Genomic DNA, 21,334 nt, shown 5'->3' with positions numbered 1-21,334 from the left:
CCAACATCTGATAGACATCATAGTCATAAAGTCCACACAACGTCAAGCTGTAACACCATTAGACGTTGATATTTGGTTGATTTTAGGTTGGACGTTAGACACTAACGTCGGCCTGATGTTGGGTTCTAATGTCAACCCTATTTTCATTTCCAAACAAAATGCAACATCCCTGTGATGTTGGGGTACAAGGCCAATCTGGCGTCATGTTGACATCCTGTGCCTGCTAGGTGTTTAAGGCCATTTAGTCATCATACAGTAAACATCTGTTATTTTCTCATCAGTGACATGCATCTAAACAGTCTCTGGGTCACTGTGTGTAAAGATTTTGCGTAGATTTTTTTAATGCTTAAAAACAGTTTGCTGAAATTATAAATTGCCCGTGTCTTGTGGTAGTTCATTATGAAGTTCATTTACCTTCTATGTGCGATTGGATTAGACAGGAATCACCAGACTGATTTTTCTAATCCCAATAGACAGGAAATAATAAAATAGTGACTGCAGGTTGAAGGAAAGTAGTGGAGTAAAAGTACAGATACTGCACTAAAAATGTACTCAAGTAAAAGAAAAAGTACACTTTTTTAAAACTACTCAGTAAATTACTCTATTACAGTAGTTTGAGTATTTGTAATTTGTTACTTTACACCACTGGTCAGGATCCTCAAATGTTTTAGTACAAAGTTTAAGACAAAATACCTGAGAAATGTGTGAGTGAAATTTCCCTTTTTGTTAGAAAATTTGTTCATAACATCATTCAAATGTATATGGTTATATCACAATCATGTTTGTAAGTTTGGGATCAGCATGACCAGAATGTTTGAGCTATAAATATTAATAATAAAATAATAATTTTTATTCAGCAAAAGTTTATTAAATTGACCAAAAATGCCACTCTTGGTAAAAAGAATTGCAGTTTTTTTCTATTCATCAAAGCATCTAAATAATGCCATATGGATTCCACAAAAATACTACATAAAGTAAAACATCATTGATAATCATTTAAATAATATTAAAAAATATATAATAATAAAAATGTTTTTGAGCACCAAGTCAGCATATTAAAATGTTGGATATCATCACACATCCAAGCACCTCTGGAAGTGGTCAAAAGTGGACAAGCTCGACACATTTTAGTGTGGTCCATTTGTTCAGACTGATGAAAACATCTTAAGAACTGTTTCTTCTCATTATTATTACTTTTAAATCTTGAAAACACACAAACTGCTGTGGTACTTTGTTTCACTATGGGTTACAATTAGTCTTTAGTCATACTAATTAGCTTAAATACCATTAGAAGCTAAAGCTAAGTCCCGAATTAGCCAGGTAAACAGGGGTAGGAGACTTACTGAGGCTGCTGAGCTGGCGTATGATGGCAGAGAGTGTGTTGTTCATCACACACTCCAGCTCGCTGCCGATGCCCTCCGGTAACACCCCGCGGCACAGGTGCCTGGGCTCGATGTTTCTCTTCACCAGCGGCATGACTGACCCTCACACAGCCGCAGCGCACGCTACCTGTTCAGACAAAATGCAAACACTGAATTAGGGCTGCACAAAATATTGTTTCAGCATCAATATCACAATGTGCATATCCACAATAGTCACACTGCAATGTTGAGCCGGGATTCTATAGTTCAGAATTATATTGATTGTATTGAGATTATATATATTTATACAAATATTTATATATGTCTGGTTCTTCAATCTGATTTGCTGATAGCCGTGCGATATTCTCCAAACAACAGCACTTGTACAGCCTCTTGACCCTTCACCCTTGTGTATTTCTCCACCCACATATAGCGACAAGCAGAGGATATTCTACAGATTGACAAATATTGCTGCTGTTGGGCAACATAATGTACTTTTTAGGCTTTTTTTTATCAATGTAGCAAAACAAAATTCATTTGCCCATGTTTTAAGCGCTAAAAGAGTTTAAAGCATTCAGAGACAAGCAAGCTTTAATAGAAAATCGCTTTATTGACCTGTTTAAACAGTAAAGTCTTTGCAGCGTTATTTATTGTTTGATTTTTGAACAATTTCTTCCTGTGATGCGACAGTGCTAACCACTGAGCCACGGTGTCACCTCTACACATTACCTAGTTACATCAAATGAAACAGCTAATAATTATGCAAATTACACAGTTTCTTTGGATAAGTGCAGATAGTGGAATGTTTGCCAAGCAACAGACATCAAATGTGGCTCAACATGTCATGTACATTGTCACTGTATAAATAAATAAACGGAATCAAGGACCGGAACTATTCATTTTATAATATAGATTTAAATATCTGCAGTCAAGGGTGACGCAGTGGCGCAGTAGGTAGTGTTGTTGCCTTATAGCAAGAAGGTCGCTGGTTCGAACCTCGGCTCAGTTGACGTTTCTGTGTGGAGTTTGCATGTTCTCCCTGCGTTCACGTGGGTTTCCTCCGGGTGCTCCGGTTTCCCCCACAGTCCAAAGACATGCAGTACAGGTGAATTGGGTAGGCTAAATTGTGTGTGTGTGTGTGTGTGTGTGTATGTCTCTCAGAGATGGGTTGCAGCTGAAAGGGCATCTGCTGCGTAAAAACGTGCTGACGGTTAAGTTTGCAGTTCATTATGCTGTGGCGACCCCGGATTAATAAAGGCACTAAGCCGACAAGAAAATGAATGAATGAATGAATATCTGCTGTCAGTTTTTACAATCTTTTTTGTAATATTTAAGTTTGTCAGAGTTGCCAAAAACAGGAGTCTTCTGTGTTTTGTATTTTTTAATAAAATAATGTTCATCATATACACATTTTTTTTGAAAGTCAAGGTACAACAATTTTAAAGATTTTATTTCAACAAAATTATTATATTGTGAAATTTAAAAACAAATGCCTTGGTAGTTCTACAGTTAAACAATTTTGTCATAGAACAGGACAATCAATAAGTTTGGAGAGGTGTCATATTTTGCAAGAGAAGGCAAATAAGGTCTTATTTCAGCAGAAGAAATGCTGAAATTTTAAACTGGCTTGTTGCATACCAAGATATAGATTACTTTGCTGTTATTATTAGCACTGTGAATGCTATTTGGTGTTAAAAAAACAACTACATTTACATACAGTACAAGAAATCTTTTAATATACTCTTCAATTTAAAGACTTTTGACAAGTAAAAAGGCCACTATTTACTGTCAACCACCATCATATTTGTGGCATTTCTTTAAGATTCGGTCCGGGTTCAAAAGCAGGTTAGCTCACATCAACCCATCTATTGACCCTGAGTGTGACAGGTGTCATTCTGGTTCAGCTACTTTAAATCATGTTTTTGTCCTTTTGGTCTCTGCTTTCTTTTTGGAGGAAAATTTTAAACTCATTGTCTACTATTACCACTTATGATATTCCACCTTGTCCAATTATTAGTTTATTTGGGGTTCTCACACCTGGCCACACTTTACCCTCTTATTTTGCAGACTTAGGCCCAGTTTACACTGATACATTTTAGTTTTAAAATGCAAAAGGTTTGCTACGGTTACGCCTTCTGTCCACACTAACCTGGGGCCTCATGTATCAACGTTGCGTACGCACAAAAACTTTGTGTACGCCAGGTTTCACGCTCAGAATCGCTCACGTTTGGATTTACTAACAATGAACTGAACGTGGGAATGTGCGCAGCTTCACGGCAGCTTTTTGGCAGGCGTACGCACATTTTTTGTGCGTGTCTGTTTTATTTCCATTGGCGACTCCTAGAGGCAGTTGTGTTAAATCCCTCTCTACAAGTGTCTGAGCCTTGCTCAAGTCTCAAGCAGCTTATATGGCAGCTGTATGAGACGGGTTCATCTAGCAGGTAAATAAGGTTTCCATACCATACAGTTGAGCAGCTAAACATTAAAGCACAATTTGCAGTAGTCGCCTGTTTTCCCAATGTAATCTGAGCTATCTACTGCACGCACATTGCTATAAAGACACTATCTGAAGATGAATTTGCATTCGTGAATCAGAAACATTTCCATTCAATAAATGTGCAAATAAAATATGATGCACAAACTTATTGATGATTCCTACTTGTCTTTCTCGTGATAAATAGTTGGCAAAATCTGATATGTAGCGGGGAAAAAAAAAGAAGAAAGAGTTCATCAGACGCTGGATTCGAGCCGAGTTCAGACTCGAACGTGTCAAAACATGACCACATGCGTCTTACGAACGCGCCACTGAGACTGCTTAGGGTGCTGCAACATTTTTCAGTTATAAACCACACTATTTATTTTTTTTAATGCACTCAGTGCAATGTTCAGACCCAACTGTGTTAACCGTATCAGCTAAACTCTCCCACTCTATTTTTTTTCTTTTGTTGTTAATTCCGGAGAACAAACTTGCAAATAACACCGCTTTTCTCCGGTCTACCTCTGAAAGGAGCACCTCCAATTCACATTCTGTTCAAAGTTTCTCTTTTTCCTTGCTTTTGCCATTGCTTTTTCGTTGGGTTTTTCCATTAGCATAGTCATTAGCATATTCATACGGGGGAGGAGGCAGGGAGGGGTTTTGCGCTCGTGCATGTTGCGCTCAGTTTCACGTTCATTCGGATGTACAAAAAAATATGCGTGAGATTCGGCGTATGCAGTGTTTCATACATCAGAATTTTTTTCTGCGTACGCACATTTACAGCTTTGTGCGTACGCAATGTTTTAGTAAGATTTCCACGCAAGTCTTCGTACATGAGGCCCCTGGAGTTTTTGAGTCCTGAATGTTTAAAACATTTTTGTTTTTAAACACTGCTGCTCCGTGTTAGTGTGGATGGGGGAAAATGGAGACATCTGAAAATGGAGGCAAGGCTGCCGACATTCGCCTATCTGATTGGGGCTTTTTACTCAAGTTTTTCCTTCCTTAAGTTCAGACTTCGCAAGTTTTAGATGGAAAACAGACTCCCGATGACACGTCGGGTGAATCTTCAATGGGACAAAAGTCATTTATAACCTCATTCACATCAGCCTGGCTACATTGTTTCATTATCTCAACAATAAAATGAAAACATGATATCAGGAACTGGCTATTTACATTTTGATATTAATTTAATCATTAACACAAACACAAAAAATGTTAGATATAAACACAAAAAATGTTGAGGCATCATGTAGCTACATAATTATATGACCGTCATCTTCTCTATATGAATATTTATAACAAAACAGAGCCTACTGACCTTATTCTTTGCGTACGAGCGGGCCCAGCCATTCAAATCTTTTTTTGGCTTGAGACTTCCACTTTTATTCACTTCCATACATTTTTAGACGTTAAAAACAGCTCATTACGCAGCTTGATGTAGCAAACTGATAATTTCTTATTATATTATTCTGCTTTGTCTGTATAGTCATGAACACAATTGTCTGTAGAGCAAGTAGTTTGATCGTTTTTTGCCGTTTATTATTCCTTGTCATTTCTCCCATAGGCGACTGAATCGGAAGATCTAAAACAATTGTGAAAACAGGCGTACTTCCACATTGAAGAATAAGGTGGATAACATTACTGCCTTCTTTCATTTTCATTGAAAAATATGAAACATACCCAATCTTTTTCTGAATATCAGTTTTAATAATCAACAATGGCCATTATAAAAGTTTTACGCACAGTGAGTTTATACAATAAATGAAAAAAGGCAAGCAATCAGTCAAATGTGCGGAATCAGTGTGTGGTTAATATTAACTTATGTTTGCGCTCAGCTAAAACACATTACCTGAGGACAGGGGATAAATTCAAGACCAAAGAGTTGTTAAATAGAGACAAGATTAATTAAATTTCACGTTTAACAACAATAGTAGATGATGAAACACAGCAGAAGATCCTTGATGAACTTTCCGACGTCACTGTTCTCATCCGTGGAGCTATGCTCAGACGTGCGCATATGCTGCAGCGCATGACAGAATGTGTGTGTGGTCATATGATGTGTGTTTTCAGCAGTGTAGTGTGGACGGAGATCTTTTCAAAAATGATAGATAAAATGCCAGTGTGGACGTGGATTGTTTTCATTCTAAAACTAAAACGTATTAGTGTAAATGGGGCCTTAGTTTGTAGCCTTCTTAACCCTTCTGGCAAGGCAGTTAATTCTTCTGAAGTGGAAGAGGCCTTATCCTCATTTTCACACGTGCTGGATAAAAAATGTTCTTTATTTTGTGAAATTAGGCACTCTCTTCACCAACCTAGCACTATTTTGACACTGGGAACTCCTTCGCAAACAAGTCCAAACTCTTCAGCTTGACCTTGTTGTTTCTGATTGAGTCCCTACCCCAAACTCCCAGCTTGGTGCTGGATACAAGTTCTGGTCAGCACGTTTTCTATACGCGAGGTTGCACTAGTGTGTTTTTTTTTCTCTTCAGTGTACTTTCTTACTGTTACATGTTTTTGTTGTCCTTTATTTTGTATCTTTTTGTAATGTGTTTTACAATGTATAAATAAAACATTATAAAAAAGTTTCAGTTCAGACATCATTATGCCACCAGTACCTATAAAAGGATCAACTATGCAGCTGGCATTGGTATTGTAAAATCCGAAACAATACTTAATCCTACTAACTACTCAATTCCAGCAATTCTGGATCTTCAAAATAAAAAGCCCCATTTACATACACAAAACTACACATTACATAAAAGTTACATCCGAAAAAGCATAATAGAGGCACTTAAAAACACACATGCGCACTGACGACCTAGCTCTAAGGCCTATCTATCATGTTTACTCAGTTTTCAGCTGTATTTGGATGAAGCTCGTGTTATATAATAAACTCCCACACATTGAAAGCAAGTGAATGTTGAAATGAAAGTGGGACAGCGAGAAAAGCGAGCTGAATTACTCAGATTTTTGTTAACCCTCTTACACTTGTCAAAGCCCATACTGACCTTTGACTTCAAAATCACACTGCTAACGTTGAGCACAAACGGGGCTCAATCCACCCCGACACAAACAGAAACACAGACTTGAACTCTCTCCACAAGCAGGATTACAAAGCATTAAGGAAAGAAGATACAAAGTAATCCTGTGCATCAGCCGAGCCCCCGGCTGCAGATCAAAGCAGCACAGATGCAAACTGATCACTTTCTTCGAGGAAACAGATGACATTCTCACTACTAATCATTAGTCTGATATACTTAAGGTGGTTTTATAACTTGATGTATGAAACACTAAACATGTGAACATTATATACATCTGTTAATAATATGATACACATTAAATAATAATATAATAATCTTTCATTTTATTTTGCTGAAATAATCTACAACGAAAACGTAACTTTGATTGACAGAGGGGTTGTGTTATCTCCTATTTTAAAAATGATTTGGTCTTCATATTATTATTGAATATTGTTATTAACTAAATCATAGAAAATCCTTTAAAATATCATTTAAAAATCCTTTTTTTAAAAGAGTTTTTAATTGAACAAAGAAATATTTACATATGGCAAAAGTGGCAGTAAAGTGATTTTTATTTCCTTCACTCATTTTCTTTTTACCTTAGTCCCTTTATTAATCTGGGGTCGCCACAGCGGAATAAACCGCCAACTTATCCAGCATGTTTTACACAGCGGACGCCCTTCCAGCTACAACCAATCACTGGGTAGCATCTATACACACACACATACACACACACACAGACAGACAGACAGACAGACAGACAGACAGACAGACAGACAGACAGACAGACACACACAGACAGACACAATTTTTAGCAAATCCAATTCACCTGAAACACGTCTTTGGACTTGTGGGGGAAACTGGAGCAAACCCATGTGAACACAGGGTGAACATGTAAACTCCACACAGAAATGCCAACTGACCCAGCCGAGGCTCGAACCAGCGACCTTCATGCTACCCACGTGCTTCCCACTGCGCCACCTGTTTTTTATTTTCCATGTTAAACAAGCAATTATCTTGAATTTTTTTGTTTGTTTGTTTTGTTTTATTTAATTACTTATTTAATTATTTTAGTAAATAATAGGGATGCTCCGATCGATCGGCATCGTCTCATAATCACATTTCATGACTTGATTGGTACTCGCCAATCTGGCCGATCTCATGAACCGATCGCAGGTGTTTATTTATGAGTTAACAAGCAGAGGAAGACGCACGTGTGCTCCTGTATATTATACATAGCCTACAGCAGCCACAACACGTGAGGAGATAAAGGGTACCTGGGACCGTGAGCAATCGATGCGCTTGCGTCACAACAGCTAAAATATATACAGATATATTTACAGAATATAACCTGTTTATACAGTCTATTGGCGTGACTTGCACGAGTGATGGTCTTGCAGCCAATGGAATTACCAGTGTTTTGAGCTACTGGGATGTGAGCGGAACAATTGCCCCTGTATAGTGTCTCATCCAACTTTATGAGCTCTCCCGGAAGCATATTCATACCGGCTCTGTGAACTCCAAAAAATGAGTTCAAATACCTACAAATCATGGCAACAAGAGTGAATGAGCAAGACAAGAGAGTACAAGGAAGCATTAGAATCGGTACTCAGTATCGGCTGATCACTATGACAAGGAATCGGTGGTCGGTATTAGCTGCAAAGATCCTGATCAAAGTATCCCCAGTAAATAATTATTTTTCTTTTTTAGTGTTATTTATTTAAAATTGCATTTATATAGTTTGTAAAAATACATATATTTATAATATAAAAATATTACTAATAAGATTGAAGATTGAATAAGATTATTTATTATTTAATAAAACATTCATATTCCCACTGAGGCTTACTTGAATTTTATAGGTATGTCACAATTAAATTAATTAATTTTATTTTATAATTATTTTATCTTAATAATGCATTCATTTTTATCTACATATTATCATTATTATTAATTTGTATTACTATTATTTATTTTTTATTATATTTATTTTCTTAATTATAAACATTCAGTTGAATTCAGTTGAATTATTAGCCCCCCTTTGATTTTTTTTTCTTTTTCTAATATAACCCAAAAATTGTTTAACAGTATGTCTGATAACATTGTTTCTTTTGGAGAAAGTCTTATTTTTTTATTTTGGCTAGATTAAAAGCAGTTTTAAATTTTTTTAAAACTATTTTAAGGTCAAAATTATTAGCCCTTTAAGCAATATTTTGTTTTGATTTTATAATTACCCTAACCTGCCTAGTTAACCTAATCAACCTATTTAAGCCTTTAAGCTACTTTAAGCTGTATAGAAGTGTCTTGAAAAATATCTAGTCAAATATTATTTACTGTCATCATGGCAAAGATAAAATAAATCAATTAAAAAATGTATAATAAAATAAAAATAAAAAACGTTATTAGAAATGAGTATTTAAAACTATTATGTTTAGAAATGTAAACAGAAATTGGGGAAAAAAATAAACAGGGGGCCGAATAAATCAGAGGGGCTAATAATTTTCACTTCAACTGTATAGATTTTATTTTGTCTTGCTTTAGCATCGCTAAAATGTGCATTCTCTGCTGGTTTGTTTTAGTAATAGTTAAAATGTTAATAAAAAGGTTTAAAGACAGTTTGCTACTTTATGTGTTACAGAAATAAAACAAGGTTGCACATTTCCATGTGCAAAGTTTCTCCTCCCTAGCCTAAATAGCCTAACTAAGCCGTGTCATCTGGTTCAACTGGACGCCATGACAGAAAGCTCCCATCTGTGAAAGAATAACCCCCACAGTGATTGGCCAGCTGAGAGGCCATCTGCTGTGTGATTGGCTGAGGGGGGTTGAAAGTCATAGATTAGGGACAAGAACAAAGGGATGGTGGGACATCATCTCAGAGGTCATCTTATCTGCCTGTTTGACTGCTTCCTGTTTTGCAGCTCCACACCCTGTTCTCCACTTCCTGTTCCTCTCTGTGTCACATCTCTGACTTCCTGTCGTCCCAAACAGGCAGAACAATGATGCAGTTGGGGTGTGAAGCATTTAACTCACACACAATCACAATAAATCACTTGCTGTGTGACCACTTACTTCCTCCCATATCCCACTTGTACAATCTAAACATAACTATGAATGCAGCTTAAGACTACTCCCTGAGAGCAGTCTGAGATGGATTCCGCTGACTTTCTCTGCTGTGGAATTTTGGCAGGATAATAACAGAATTACAAATAGCACGTACATAAATGGCTAAATGTAGCTAAAACAAAATGCATTAGCCAAAAAAATAGTATGTTTACAAGGTTAAACCTAAAGTTCTTTAAAATGGCTTTATTTGCGGCAAGAATTTGTCATTATTTTATATGTGATGATAGTTTAATTTTAATTTATTGTTTATTGGCTACGCAGTGGCACAGTATAGTGCTGTCGCCTCGCAGCAAGAAGGTTGCTGGTTCCAGCCTCGGCTGGATCAGTTAGCGTTTCTGTGTGGAGTTTGCATGTTATCCCTGCGTTTGCATGGGTTTCCTCCGGGTGCTCCGGTTTCCCCCAAAGTCCAAACACATGGTGTACAGGTGAATTGGGTAAGCTAAAACTGTCCGTATATATGCATTCATTCATTAAAATTTAGATTTATCATGCAAAAATGTATTTGATTTATTTTAGTCATCATAACATTGTTTAAATCTCTATTGAATGTTTTAGCTAATGCTTTTAGTGGCCTTTCCGTCCATTACACATACACAAATCTACTAATTTTGCCATAAATATTACTTTAGTATTTTATAAATAAATAAATAAATATTATAGACTGACATGATTCATACCTTATTTTGCAAATTAATATTTTATCCATTTCTCACAGCAAATATATTTTTTCACAAATATTAAAATAATACATTAAATTTCAAATGTGTTATTGCTAAAAATTACAAACTACAGAACTACAGGTGCTGTTTACTTGAAATTTCCCCTATATGCATACAAACTAAATATGTGTACAAACGTTTTCATAAATAAATCATGATTCATCAAAAGTTTCGTACTAAAATTTCTTATAAATATAGGAATAAATTGAAGAACAACTGATACCACACATCCGCAATAATCATGTACGCCTGGGAATTTAAAAACATATATACCAAAACCATCATATAATTAAATATGTCACTTGCAGGGTGAAGGAAAAGTAATTAGATACTAAATATGTATATTACATTTATAGGTAGGCATTATGGCTGCTCCATTATGGGAAAAAAATCATAATCACAATTATTTTGGACATAACTGTAATCAAGATTATTCAAAACAATTATAAGTTGAAGTCAAAATTATTCACCCTTCTGTGATTTTATTCTCTATATAAATATTTCCCAAATGATGTTTAACAGAGGAATATTTCACAGTACTTTCTATAATATATTTTCTTCTGGAGAAAGTCTTATTTGTTTTATTTCGGCTAGAATAAACACAGGTTTAAATATTTTGAAATCTATTTTAATAGCTCAATATTATTAGCCCCCTTAAGCAATATATATGTTTGATTGTCTGCAGAAGAAACTAGTTTTACAATATCTTGTCTAATTACACAAATTAAGCCTTTGAATGTCACTACAAAAGTCCTTCAGTCAAGAGCATTGAGGGATTTTCTCCATTTGTTGTTTGAATAATAATAAAAACAGGCGGCAGCAGGAATATTCAATAGTATCTGGATGCAGCCTTTATGATGCGAGCTGAGATTGCATCACTCAGCGATGCAATGTCAGACACAATGCACTCAAATGGAGCTAGTTAGGGGTGGGGTTAGGTGAACCCATTAAAAAGCATTGGATGCAGCCCAGATTGCACTTCACCAGGTCTGCATCCGGACCCCTCTCAGAATATTGCGCACTGCCACTTAAAGAATAGTGTGGCTTTGATATGATTTCTCTTTCACATGTCTTTTGATTCTCAACTTGTTTGTTTATTACACAAATGAGGGTTAATATGAATATTCACTGAATGGCGCGCTCTGACACAAATGTGCATGTATTTGACCATTAAAGCGCTCACATTAAGATGGCGTTAGATGTGTGTGCTCTGCTCATCTCCGAGCCTGACCGAAGCTAAGCGCGGCGTGTGCACACACACACACACACACACCAGCATGCGCTCTTTCACGCTTTTAAAAATATGAATGATGCGCATCCCATGCTGCAAACGTCACATTACAGCACATGCTTTTAGTCATTTTCACGTGCAACTGAGCTTTGCAGAGCAACAAATGTAAAACTGGAAAGGGGGCGGTATATGATTGAATAATTGTTTATTTCGATTAATGGTTTTTCATAATCAATAGAAGCCAAAATCGAGATCGAAATCGGATTTTCGAATAATTGCACAGCCCTAGTGGGCATAGATTAATTTTTTTAAATGAGATTCAACTCGGAATTAATCTAGATTCATCTAGATTAAAATGGCTCATATAAAATTTGGCAAAGGCAATCAGACTATGTGTGCTACCAAAATAATAAGTCTTTGAGAACAGGCTTCTCAAGCCAGGTGGCGCATTAGACCAGGTGCTCATCTCCTGTTTCCAAAATGCATCACAAACTGCTTGAGAAACTGTTCTACTATGATAATTGGTGATGAAAATAAATTCTGTTCATCAATAAGATGTAGTTGTGTTTACCAACTGTTCATTCAGGTAATGTCTCTCTCATTTTTTATAAATTTCTGCTTGGGAGTTTTAGTTTTAATCCAGTTTTCATATACCTCTTCGCTTTAAATCAACCTTAGTAAGGTTAAACTTCTCAGCATAGTTCAGTTCAATTTATTTTCATGTCTATATATAGATTAACACAATGTAGATTGTCTCAAAGCAGCTTAACATAAATGAAAAATAGAAAACAAAACCCCAGAATTTTAAATTTGTGGAACATTCCAGCAACTCAGGCAAACAGGAGAGTACTGAATGCTGGTGTAGTTCTAGTTAAATTAACACAGATTCAGTTCAGTATAAATGTAACTAGATAGTTCCCTAGATAAACCACTGTTTAAAATGCTTAACTTAAAGACATTTTAAAAATCCCTATTGGAAAAATATTTGTGCACTGTTGTAAATGCCTGCATTTAAGTTCCATGCCGGTCTCTGAAGCTTTATTCAAGTTCATATAACTGAACAATAACTGTGTAATATATGCACAAGCTTCATAGTTTGTTACCATTTACCATGGTAATTTCACACAAGTGGTCACAAAGTCCATTGTTTCAACACATCGCCTGCCAAACCTGTTCAACCTCCCCTTTAAAACTGAAAACAACCAGCAAACTCCTTTAATGTTTCCAAACTTTGCCCTAAACATGCCATCATGCCTCACACAGGCACTCAGACACTAGAGTTGTTGTAGTCTAATGAGTTGCATGTCTGTGAGACTGGTTATGTGTTCATTAAGCGGAGCATCTCTCAACGGCATTGTAGTTCTGCAGTATGGACACAACCCACACTAATTACATAGTGCACTGAATTAAGAGCGCGCCGGGAGGGGGGCCAAAGACACCGAGGAGACAAAGAGATGGCAATGTGTGTCTGAGTGGCATGAAAAACAGTTTGTGTGATAGTTAGTAGAGAAATGCTGATATTCAAGAATATATCGTGATAATGCACAATATTGATACTATTAGCACCAAAAAACTGTGATTATTTATTATTTCAACTTTTAGAGTGCTTTTTAAGAATATTCAGGTTGTAAATGCAATTCATAACCACGTTTAATGACTGAAGAATCAATTAGTTAGTTAATTAGCCTACTAGTTAAAACATTAATATATTAACATGTTAATCTGGGTTATCACATGCTGAAATATTAATTGAAAATTAAGTGACCTTTTTTAGAGCTTTTGCACATTAACATTGCGCAATAAAGTTCCAATAGTAAACATTAGTTCATTTAACTCAACTCACAATGAAAACTGCAAGAGCTTTATTAATCTTAGGTCATCTTCATTTTGTTGTTAATGCCGAATAATGCATTAAAGGTGCCATGAAACACTTAGAAATGTGCAATTTTATTCGATGTTTGAGGTAACACAAATAAAGGGCGAGGCATAGAGTAGCCCCTCCCCTTTAAAAAATAGCCAATATAGTTTTAGTTTCATCACTTCACTGCCAGTGTAGCCTCATTTACACTACGAGTAACTAGCAATAGCAATTGATATCCGGCTACCTCTGTCTCCGTCTCCGACAGCGAACATTGGCGACGAGGTGGGCGTGTTGAGTGACTCAACAAAGTTGAGAATCCTTCAACTTTATGAAAATGAAGAGCGACTTTCTTAAACGACAGCTCTCAGCTTACTCAGAGGCCGGTTGTATTTTCAATGCTGTAGACCTACAGACCCCTGTGTTTGCAGCATCCAGAGCGACAGATAGCTACAAAGTCGCTGTTAGTGTGAGTGGTTGAGCTCAAGTGCAGCAAATCGTCTTGGAATGTCAGACACTAGAAGGCATTTAACTGGTCAAGATTTGAGGAAAAACTAAACTTTGAGATAATATGAAAACAATCGTTGATACATTTAGGCAGAAGTGACAAACTGCAAGCTTTATATGTTTATATCAGTTTTTTTTTAACAATACTGATATCTAGATTAACAAAACTGACGTGTTTTTTATTTCACTGAACATTTAAAATGGCAGTCGAAGTCTGATTGTAAATTGAAAGAGTTTAAGATTTCCGCTAAATTAATTTTTCCATGGCGGGGCGCCATACCAAAATTCATCCCGCCACGGCTACATTACAACTTTTCATTCAAAACATTCAGTCTTTGTTCTTTTTTTAATAGCAGGATATAATCGCACCAAAACGTATTAAAAAATAAGTTAATTTTAACAGTGCAAACTTTTCTATAATCGTAATAGTGCTATGCGTTTGTTTAACCCTTTAAGGTTACATGCTGACTGACTGACTGACTGACTGACTGAGTGACAAACAGGGCTGCGCAATGCGTGAGGCCAGCAAACACGGCGTAGCTTTCAGTTAAGATGAACACTGTTTACATAATTATAGTTTACAGCTAAAGGTCTATGGTTCTGCATATAATGACTTTATCTTGCTGGAGTTTATAGCCATTTAACTTTACTTTAGGATGCATTAATGCCGCTCGGTAGGTCTATTGGAGACGTTCAGAAATATTCCTTGCAAATCTAATAAATGTTGGACACATACTCTTTACATAATTGCACTATATTGCACTTCAGCAACATTTATTTGAGGGCGTGCAAGAAGTTTTGTACACAAACAGAGGAAATCGGTATACAAGCGAATAGATTTACATTACATGTATGCGACCTCGACTTGTAATACTGTGTTTACGACATTTGTCATTGAAATAACGCAAAAGGTAGTTGGTGGATCTGTGTAAAAGGCCTGCTGCCACAGCTGAAAAATCCTAGAGGAAACACTGGAGTTTATTAAATGTAATTAACAAAATTGTATTGTTTTTTGACCAATATGAACATAGTAACTGTAATAAATTTGTTTTTTCTCACTGTTGATCCTAATCTGTTAACTAACATTTACTAATGAGTTTATTGTAAAAAAAAAAAAAAAAAAGACCTATTATACACTTTACAGTCCTTTTGCCGTTTAATTAGATTGAAACATTTGTTTACTCTGAACAATATTCAATAAAGCAATACTCTTAAGTATTTGTATTATAACCTGTTAAAGTAATCCTTACTGTAGCTTAAGTCAATACCGTGATAATAGCGTCACCAAATAATCGCAAACAAAAACAATTTGAACTGTCATATAAACCTACAGTTAGACAAGAACGTGAACTGTTTCAGAAGAGAAGGGTTGGACGAGCAAAGAATGACTCTGTAAAAAAAAGTATGAGGGACAGAGAGTTGATGGGGGAGGGAGAGTGGCAGGGGACCTCAGGGAAGGATCCCGGGACAATAGTCCTCCGTTTCACAGGGCAACAGAGGAGCTCTCCCATGCATGTTCAATTCCCTCCCCCAACCCTGTTACCCCCGCCATCCCACCCTCTCTCTCCTCTTCAAATAAAAGAAGCACTCCTGCCTCTCTCTCTCCTTTCAGCTGCCTTCTTTTTCCATAAGTCCGTGGCTTCTGCGAATACCCCACACACTTTACAGACGCAGAAAGTAGACACTTTCGGATGCTGGAACCAAACATGTGCATCCAAACAAACAGTGTACATCACAGCTGTTTACAGCCTCATCACTGCTGCTGCTGACATGGCTTTGAAGTCCATCAGACTCATCCCGTGACCACAGGAGGCCACATCCTGTCCAAACTAACGAGGGAGACACGAATACACTCCAGAAAGGCAGGAAGGCAAAGCATTAGCTATTCATAACTGAAGTAAAGCGCATCTCCGCGCGTAAGGCTACATTAATATTTCACAACAGATCACGTCACACATGATGAAGGCTTGTGAATGTCACGAGCTGTAAAACCGCGCGTAACGCTGGCGTTTATATTAAGAAATAGCGTGTTTTAATCGATTGACTGTTTCGTTATTTAGTAATCACTTTATCAGTGAAACTTCTGAAATTATGTTTTGTGGTATATTTTGGTCTTCGTATGTTTTAGTATTTAGCCTATTGTGTTGATTTAATTGAAAATATGTAACTTTTGTTTGCCATTATTATTCCAATGACGACATACTCTGGTATTAAGCAGGCAAAGGTTGTTATTGTTATTATAACAACAATAATACTATTGTACTTTAGTATAATAAACTATGAATAACACAAAAATCTCAAAAATAATTAAATGCACAAATCAAAACAACGAAAACCCAAACCTCATGTTCCACTTATTACATAAAGCTCGATAAATAGTAAACATAGCAAGTGTAATATAAACAAATAAGTACATTAGGGGAGGTTAGTGCACGTTGAAGACTTACCAAAAGTGAAATTTGTAGAGAATTGTATTCGCTCACATGTCCAGGCTTTCAGCGGTCCGGATTGCCATCCTGTGTCTCCATCGGTCCATCTGACCATTCCAAACAATCCGCTTGGGGCGGGGCATGTCGGGTAGTTCGCACCAATCAGCATTTTGGAATAAGAATTTAACGCGCCACCGTTTGTCACACTCAGCCTATCAGATGCGGGGAAAAGGATGATTGACAGAGAGTCCCCCGGTCATTAAATCATTGGGCGGCTGTGTGAAGGCGGGATTTATCTAGGGATATTAGGTGGGCTTTAAAAACATCACAGCTAAATGATTCATTAAAGTAATGAAGTTCTACTTCTTATAAAACAAGAGATTTACTAAAGACCATTGTGCGTCAAACGTTTGGTAAATGGGACGTTCAAAAAAAAGCCTGAAAAAGCAAATGGTCCACTTACCGCGGGTGATGGGGGAAGTGTTGATTGAATATGTTGATTGGTTGTCATCAAAACCGGGACAATGTGTCTGAACGAATTAAAATCCTTTTAACTAGCTTCAATAAACATTAAAAAGGCAAATTATCATTCATCACCGTGAACTTATAATGGTTATTTTTCTGTCAAAAAGTATTTACTTTTTATTCTGTGACAACTTTTCATTATTATTTAAGTCTATTGTGTACATGTTAGTACTGTTTATTCAGAAACTTAATCTCCATAAAATCTTGTCTTTGAGTTGTATGAATGACTTTAGGACTGTATTAAAAACCTAACAAAACATTATTGCAACAAACTCTAAATCTAAAAAGTTTTTTACGTTAAATGAAATCATTTTATTAGCATAAATGCAAGCATTTAACTCAGTATTTCATGCTGCAATGGTTTGCAAAATTTTTTGCAATTGTAATGCTTATTTCTTTTTTAACGCATCCCAATCAGATCAAAATGGATTAGTATTGGCAATGAGGGCTAAACTGTTAAGTTAATATAAATGAGACAAAATTAAAATAAACCTTTTTTGCACAAAACTAAAATTAAATATAGCCAAGATCATTAAGACCTACCGAGGTGGAACAGGTCAAAATAACTACTTCACAGATGCAGCTTTACCACAAATGAAAAAATAAACTTATAATCCTTCAAAAACATAACTGGATTACTCTAGAACTCATTTTAACAACACAATATAAATATCACAGATTTAGTCACATACTCAAATGACAATAGGCAAGAAGCTTTGGTCACTAAATTCATAGATAAAAGCTTTAATTAAAACCCAAACGCACCACTGTACTCTAATAACCTAAAAATTATACATCATCCATTGCATATAAAAAAGAAAAAACAAAACAAAACAAATTCCTAATACAAAATTAACAGTGAAAGTCAGTGCCAATAGCCTAGTGGTTGAGCACACCAATATATAGCACACCATAGTGCTCACGGTGAACCGAGTTCGATGCCCAGCTAAAAGTACTATGCCAGTCCTTTCCCTCTCTCTGCTTCCGATGCCTTCTTGTCTGTCTTTCACTATCCTATGACAATACAAAGGCTAAAAAAATGTAAAAAAAAATAATGGAAAATTATAAAATAACCATAAAAAAGGCATTATTGATTAAATACACTCAAAAAAAAATCCGCAAATATATATATATATTTTTTTTAAATGCTTCCACTTTTATTGTCAGGATATTTGTTTCATGTAAAATATTTCATTACAATACAGTACAATGCATGTTCAATCTGCTGTCAACACAACTTTTGTCATGAAGTTCTAAGGCCGATCATTCACACGTAATAGTCTGTCTGACAGCAAAATGGAAGTTGCTGACCTCTCCTAACGTAAAAACCAAAACATTAAATTATTAACTACTAAAAATCAAGTTTGTTGTTTTCTTTTCTTTTTTAAATCGCCTTCTACCAGTATAATCCAGCAGGGGGCACTAGAGGTTCTCCTTATGCTTCAGTCAGCAGCTCCAGCACAGAGAAATTCGGTCCCCAGCAATGGGCTAAAAGTGTGAGTGCTTCAGTATTTGTGTGTATGTGTGTGTACGTGTGTGTGTGTGTGTACGTGTGTGTGTGTGTGTACGTGTGTGTGTAAGGGCAGACGGATAGACAGACAGTAGACAAACGTCATTCTGTCTTTGCTGGCAGTCACATAGCAGCTTTAAGTCTTGGAGAGGCCAACAGATTTTCAAAGTGAGGGCAAGAAGGACTGGAGCTAAAGAGATTGGACCAAACCAATCCAAAACCCAGTCTCACTACATAGTGCAGCTGTTCAGTACCACATATTGAGAATGCTTGTTGCTTTTTTGTTTTTCTTTTTGTGTGTTATTAATCACAGACTTGCAGCGAACACTCAAACTATCACCAATGGAACAAATATCCGTTTTTCATCAGCTTTTTTTATTCCCACTACTTATTTCATTATTTTTTCTTTCTCCTTGTGTCAGCAGAGGATAATGTCGGCTGTATGATAGGGTGACGCTTTGTTATGTTAGCTTTACGGTTACTGTTCCTGCGGTGTCTCTATGGAAATGCTGCACAGCAAAGCGCCCAGTGGGGTAAAAGAGGGCGGTTTGGCTCAAGGCCACACCCTCCTCCCTAAGTACATTCTCCCTATTGGGCACTGTGAGCGGAGGGGTGTGGCCTGACTCAGTAACGATGGGTCTGGTGCGAGTACTGTGGAGGCTGCTGGGAGGTAGAGGAGTATCCCATGCTGCTTTGGGGCAATGATGTGCTTGGTCCTGGGTTCTGGTAGGCAGCATGTGGATTGGAGCGCTGAAAAACAGAGATTAAACAGTGTTGGTGACATACTGGGTTTCCAAAACAATTGTGGAAAAGAAAAAAATTGGGCATAAAGTTTGTTTAAAAGAATAGTTCTCCAAAATAAAAAAACTTTAAAAGTACAGTATGTAAGTTGGACACCCAGTGGTTAAACTAGGTACTGCACTCCTGGATCAAAACAGATTTTCATTTGGCTCCTCCTCTGGCAAATCCGTGCGCAGGTTGCCAGAATGAAATGTGCCTGACTATTGAGCCTAAAGGCTGATTTTCACCGTTTTCCAACTAAAAGCAATGGTATGCGATAGAAGGTATATTTTCTATACTAAAAGGAGCTTTTGTCCAAACCAAGAACTGAAATTTCTATTTTAGAAACAGCTTCTATTTCTCACTGGTTAATAGCAATCAACTTAGGGTACTCCTCATGTGCTTTATTCACTGTCAAATTCTAATTATGCGAGTTTGAATGCCATTTTACAAGACATTTATTGCCATACTACTGAAAGCAGCAGCAGACAGTTCACCTCAGATCTCGAAAATAAAATAAACCGTTTGATACTGAACTATACAGCTGTGACTCAGTGGAAGACAACACATATTAGTGATTCAGCATGTACATTTAATAATGTTAAATAGGTTTCATATGTATCAATTTAATTATAAACCTTACCATTACGCTGGAGTGCAGTGCGTGCACTATTCTGTGCTTCTGAATGGCTGTATTTAAATTACTGTTGTTTTTCATCTGGTGCAAACAGCCAAATGTAAATCTCTTCACATAGTATGTTGTTAGGACACGGTTATACAATGTATTCTGCTCACCTAATGTTTACATTCCTAATCTTAGTATTATTTGCTAATTAAAAGACACCTCGTTGATCTCTAAATCTGCTACTGTTAACCGGAGGTTGCATTTCAGTCGCAGACACATGCTTAAAATATAATTAGGCAAACTGGGACTGGGCGGGTGAAAAGAACCAAAACAAAGACAGAAGTTCTGGCACATTTTTAAAGCAGAATATCTGACTGTAGCATTGTGTTTTAGATAAACAAAAATCTTCACTTGGCATGTTTCTTAATTATCAGCAAACATATTATTGTAATTGTACGCTTTAGAAGAGTAAAAAAAATATATATATATATTTATTTATATATATATTTATTTCTTATATACAGCATCCTTAAAAATGTTGTTTATTTACCCTCACACCGTGTCCTAACTGCATGCGATGTGACAATATTGCAGTGATAAGCAATTTGTCTGTATGCACTAAACGCAACAGAAACATTTAACTTTAGCCACTCAGAAGCACAGAACAGTGCACCAGACACCCAATAAAATATTAGGGTTTTTAATTAGAATATGAATTTTTTCATTGTAGTATCGTACAACACAATTTGTTTGGTAGCTTTTAGACTCTGACAGCAATAAGAAATATAGAACAAATAAACAAAAGTATCAACAATAAATACTTATCAAAACTATTCAACATTATTAAAAGTACATGGGCAACTGAGTAAATGATGTTGCTGGTTTGCAGTCAAAGTTCTCACTTTCATTTTCAAACTATTTGATAGTTATTTTATTTAAGGTCTGTGGTAAAATATGTGCTTCTGCTTTCAGTATGGCAATAAATGTCTTATAAAACTGCATTCAAACTCACATGGGTAGACTTTGACAGTGAATAAAGCTCGTAATCAGTACCTGAAGTGATCATTGTCATAGTAGTTTATACTGTTGTTCAGGCACAACATCGCAACAAATGGAAATAGAGTGAAATTTTGTACAACATCTACAGACGGTTCGGACAAAAACTTTTAC

The 21,334-nt window shown here is 36.3% G+C and overlaps 2 protein-coding genes across 3 annotated transcripts in view; both read right to left on the bottom strand.

Moving 5' to 3' along the window:
• Positions 1-16,788, bottom strand: part of wasf3b (WASP family member 3b) — a 38,352-nt gene extending 21,564 nt beyond the window's left edge. The window contains exons 1-2 of the mRNA NM_001080590.1: positions 16,743-16,788; positions 1,344-1,509 (exon numbers count right to left, since the gene is read on the bottom strand). Coding sequence (NP_001074059.1) covers positions 1,344-1,476 — 133 coding nt within the window. The 5' untranslated portion in view covers positions 1,477-1,509; positions 16,743-16,788. The remainder of the gene's footprint in view (positions 1-1,343; positions 1,510-16,742) is intronic.
• Positions 16,789-18,384: 1,596 nt separating this feature from the next.
• cdk8 (cyclin dependent kinase 8) overlaps positions 18,385-21,334 on the bottom strand; it is a 28,523-nt gene continuing 25,573 nt past the window's right edge. Inside the window, exon 13 of one of the 2 annotated variants that reach the window (XM_087308254.1) lies at positions 18,385-19,509. In XM_087308254.1, the coding sequence (XP_087164380.1) occupies positions 19,384-19,509 (126 nt within the window). In that variant the 3' untranslated portion in view covers positions 18,385-19,383. 2 annotated transcript variants of the gene reach the window in all.

The sequence above is a fragment of the Danio rerio genome, chromosome 24, assembly GCF_052040795.2.
Source record: "Danio rerio strain M-AB ecotype USA chromosome 24, GRCz13ab, whole genome shotgun sequence".
NCBI classification, from domain to species: domain Eukaryota; kingdom Metazoa; phylum Chordata; class Actinopteri; order Cypriniformes; family Danionidae; genus Danio; species Danio rerio.
This window is presented reverse-complemented; position numbering and strand designations above follow the sequence as displayed.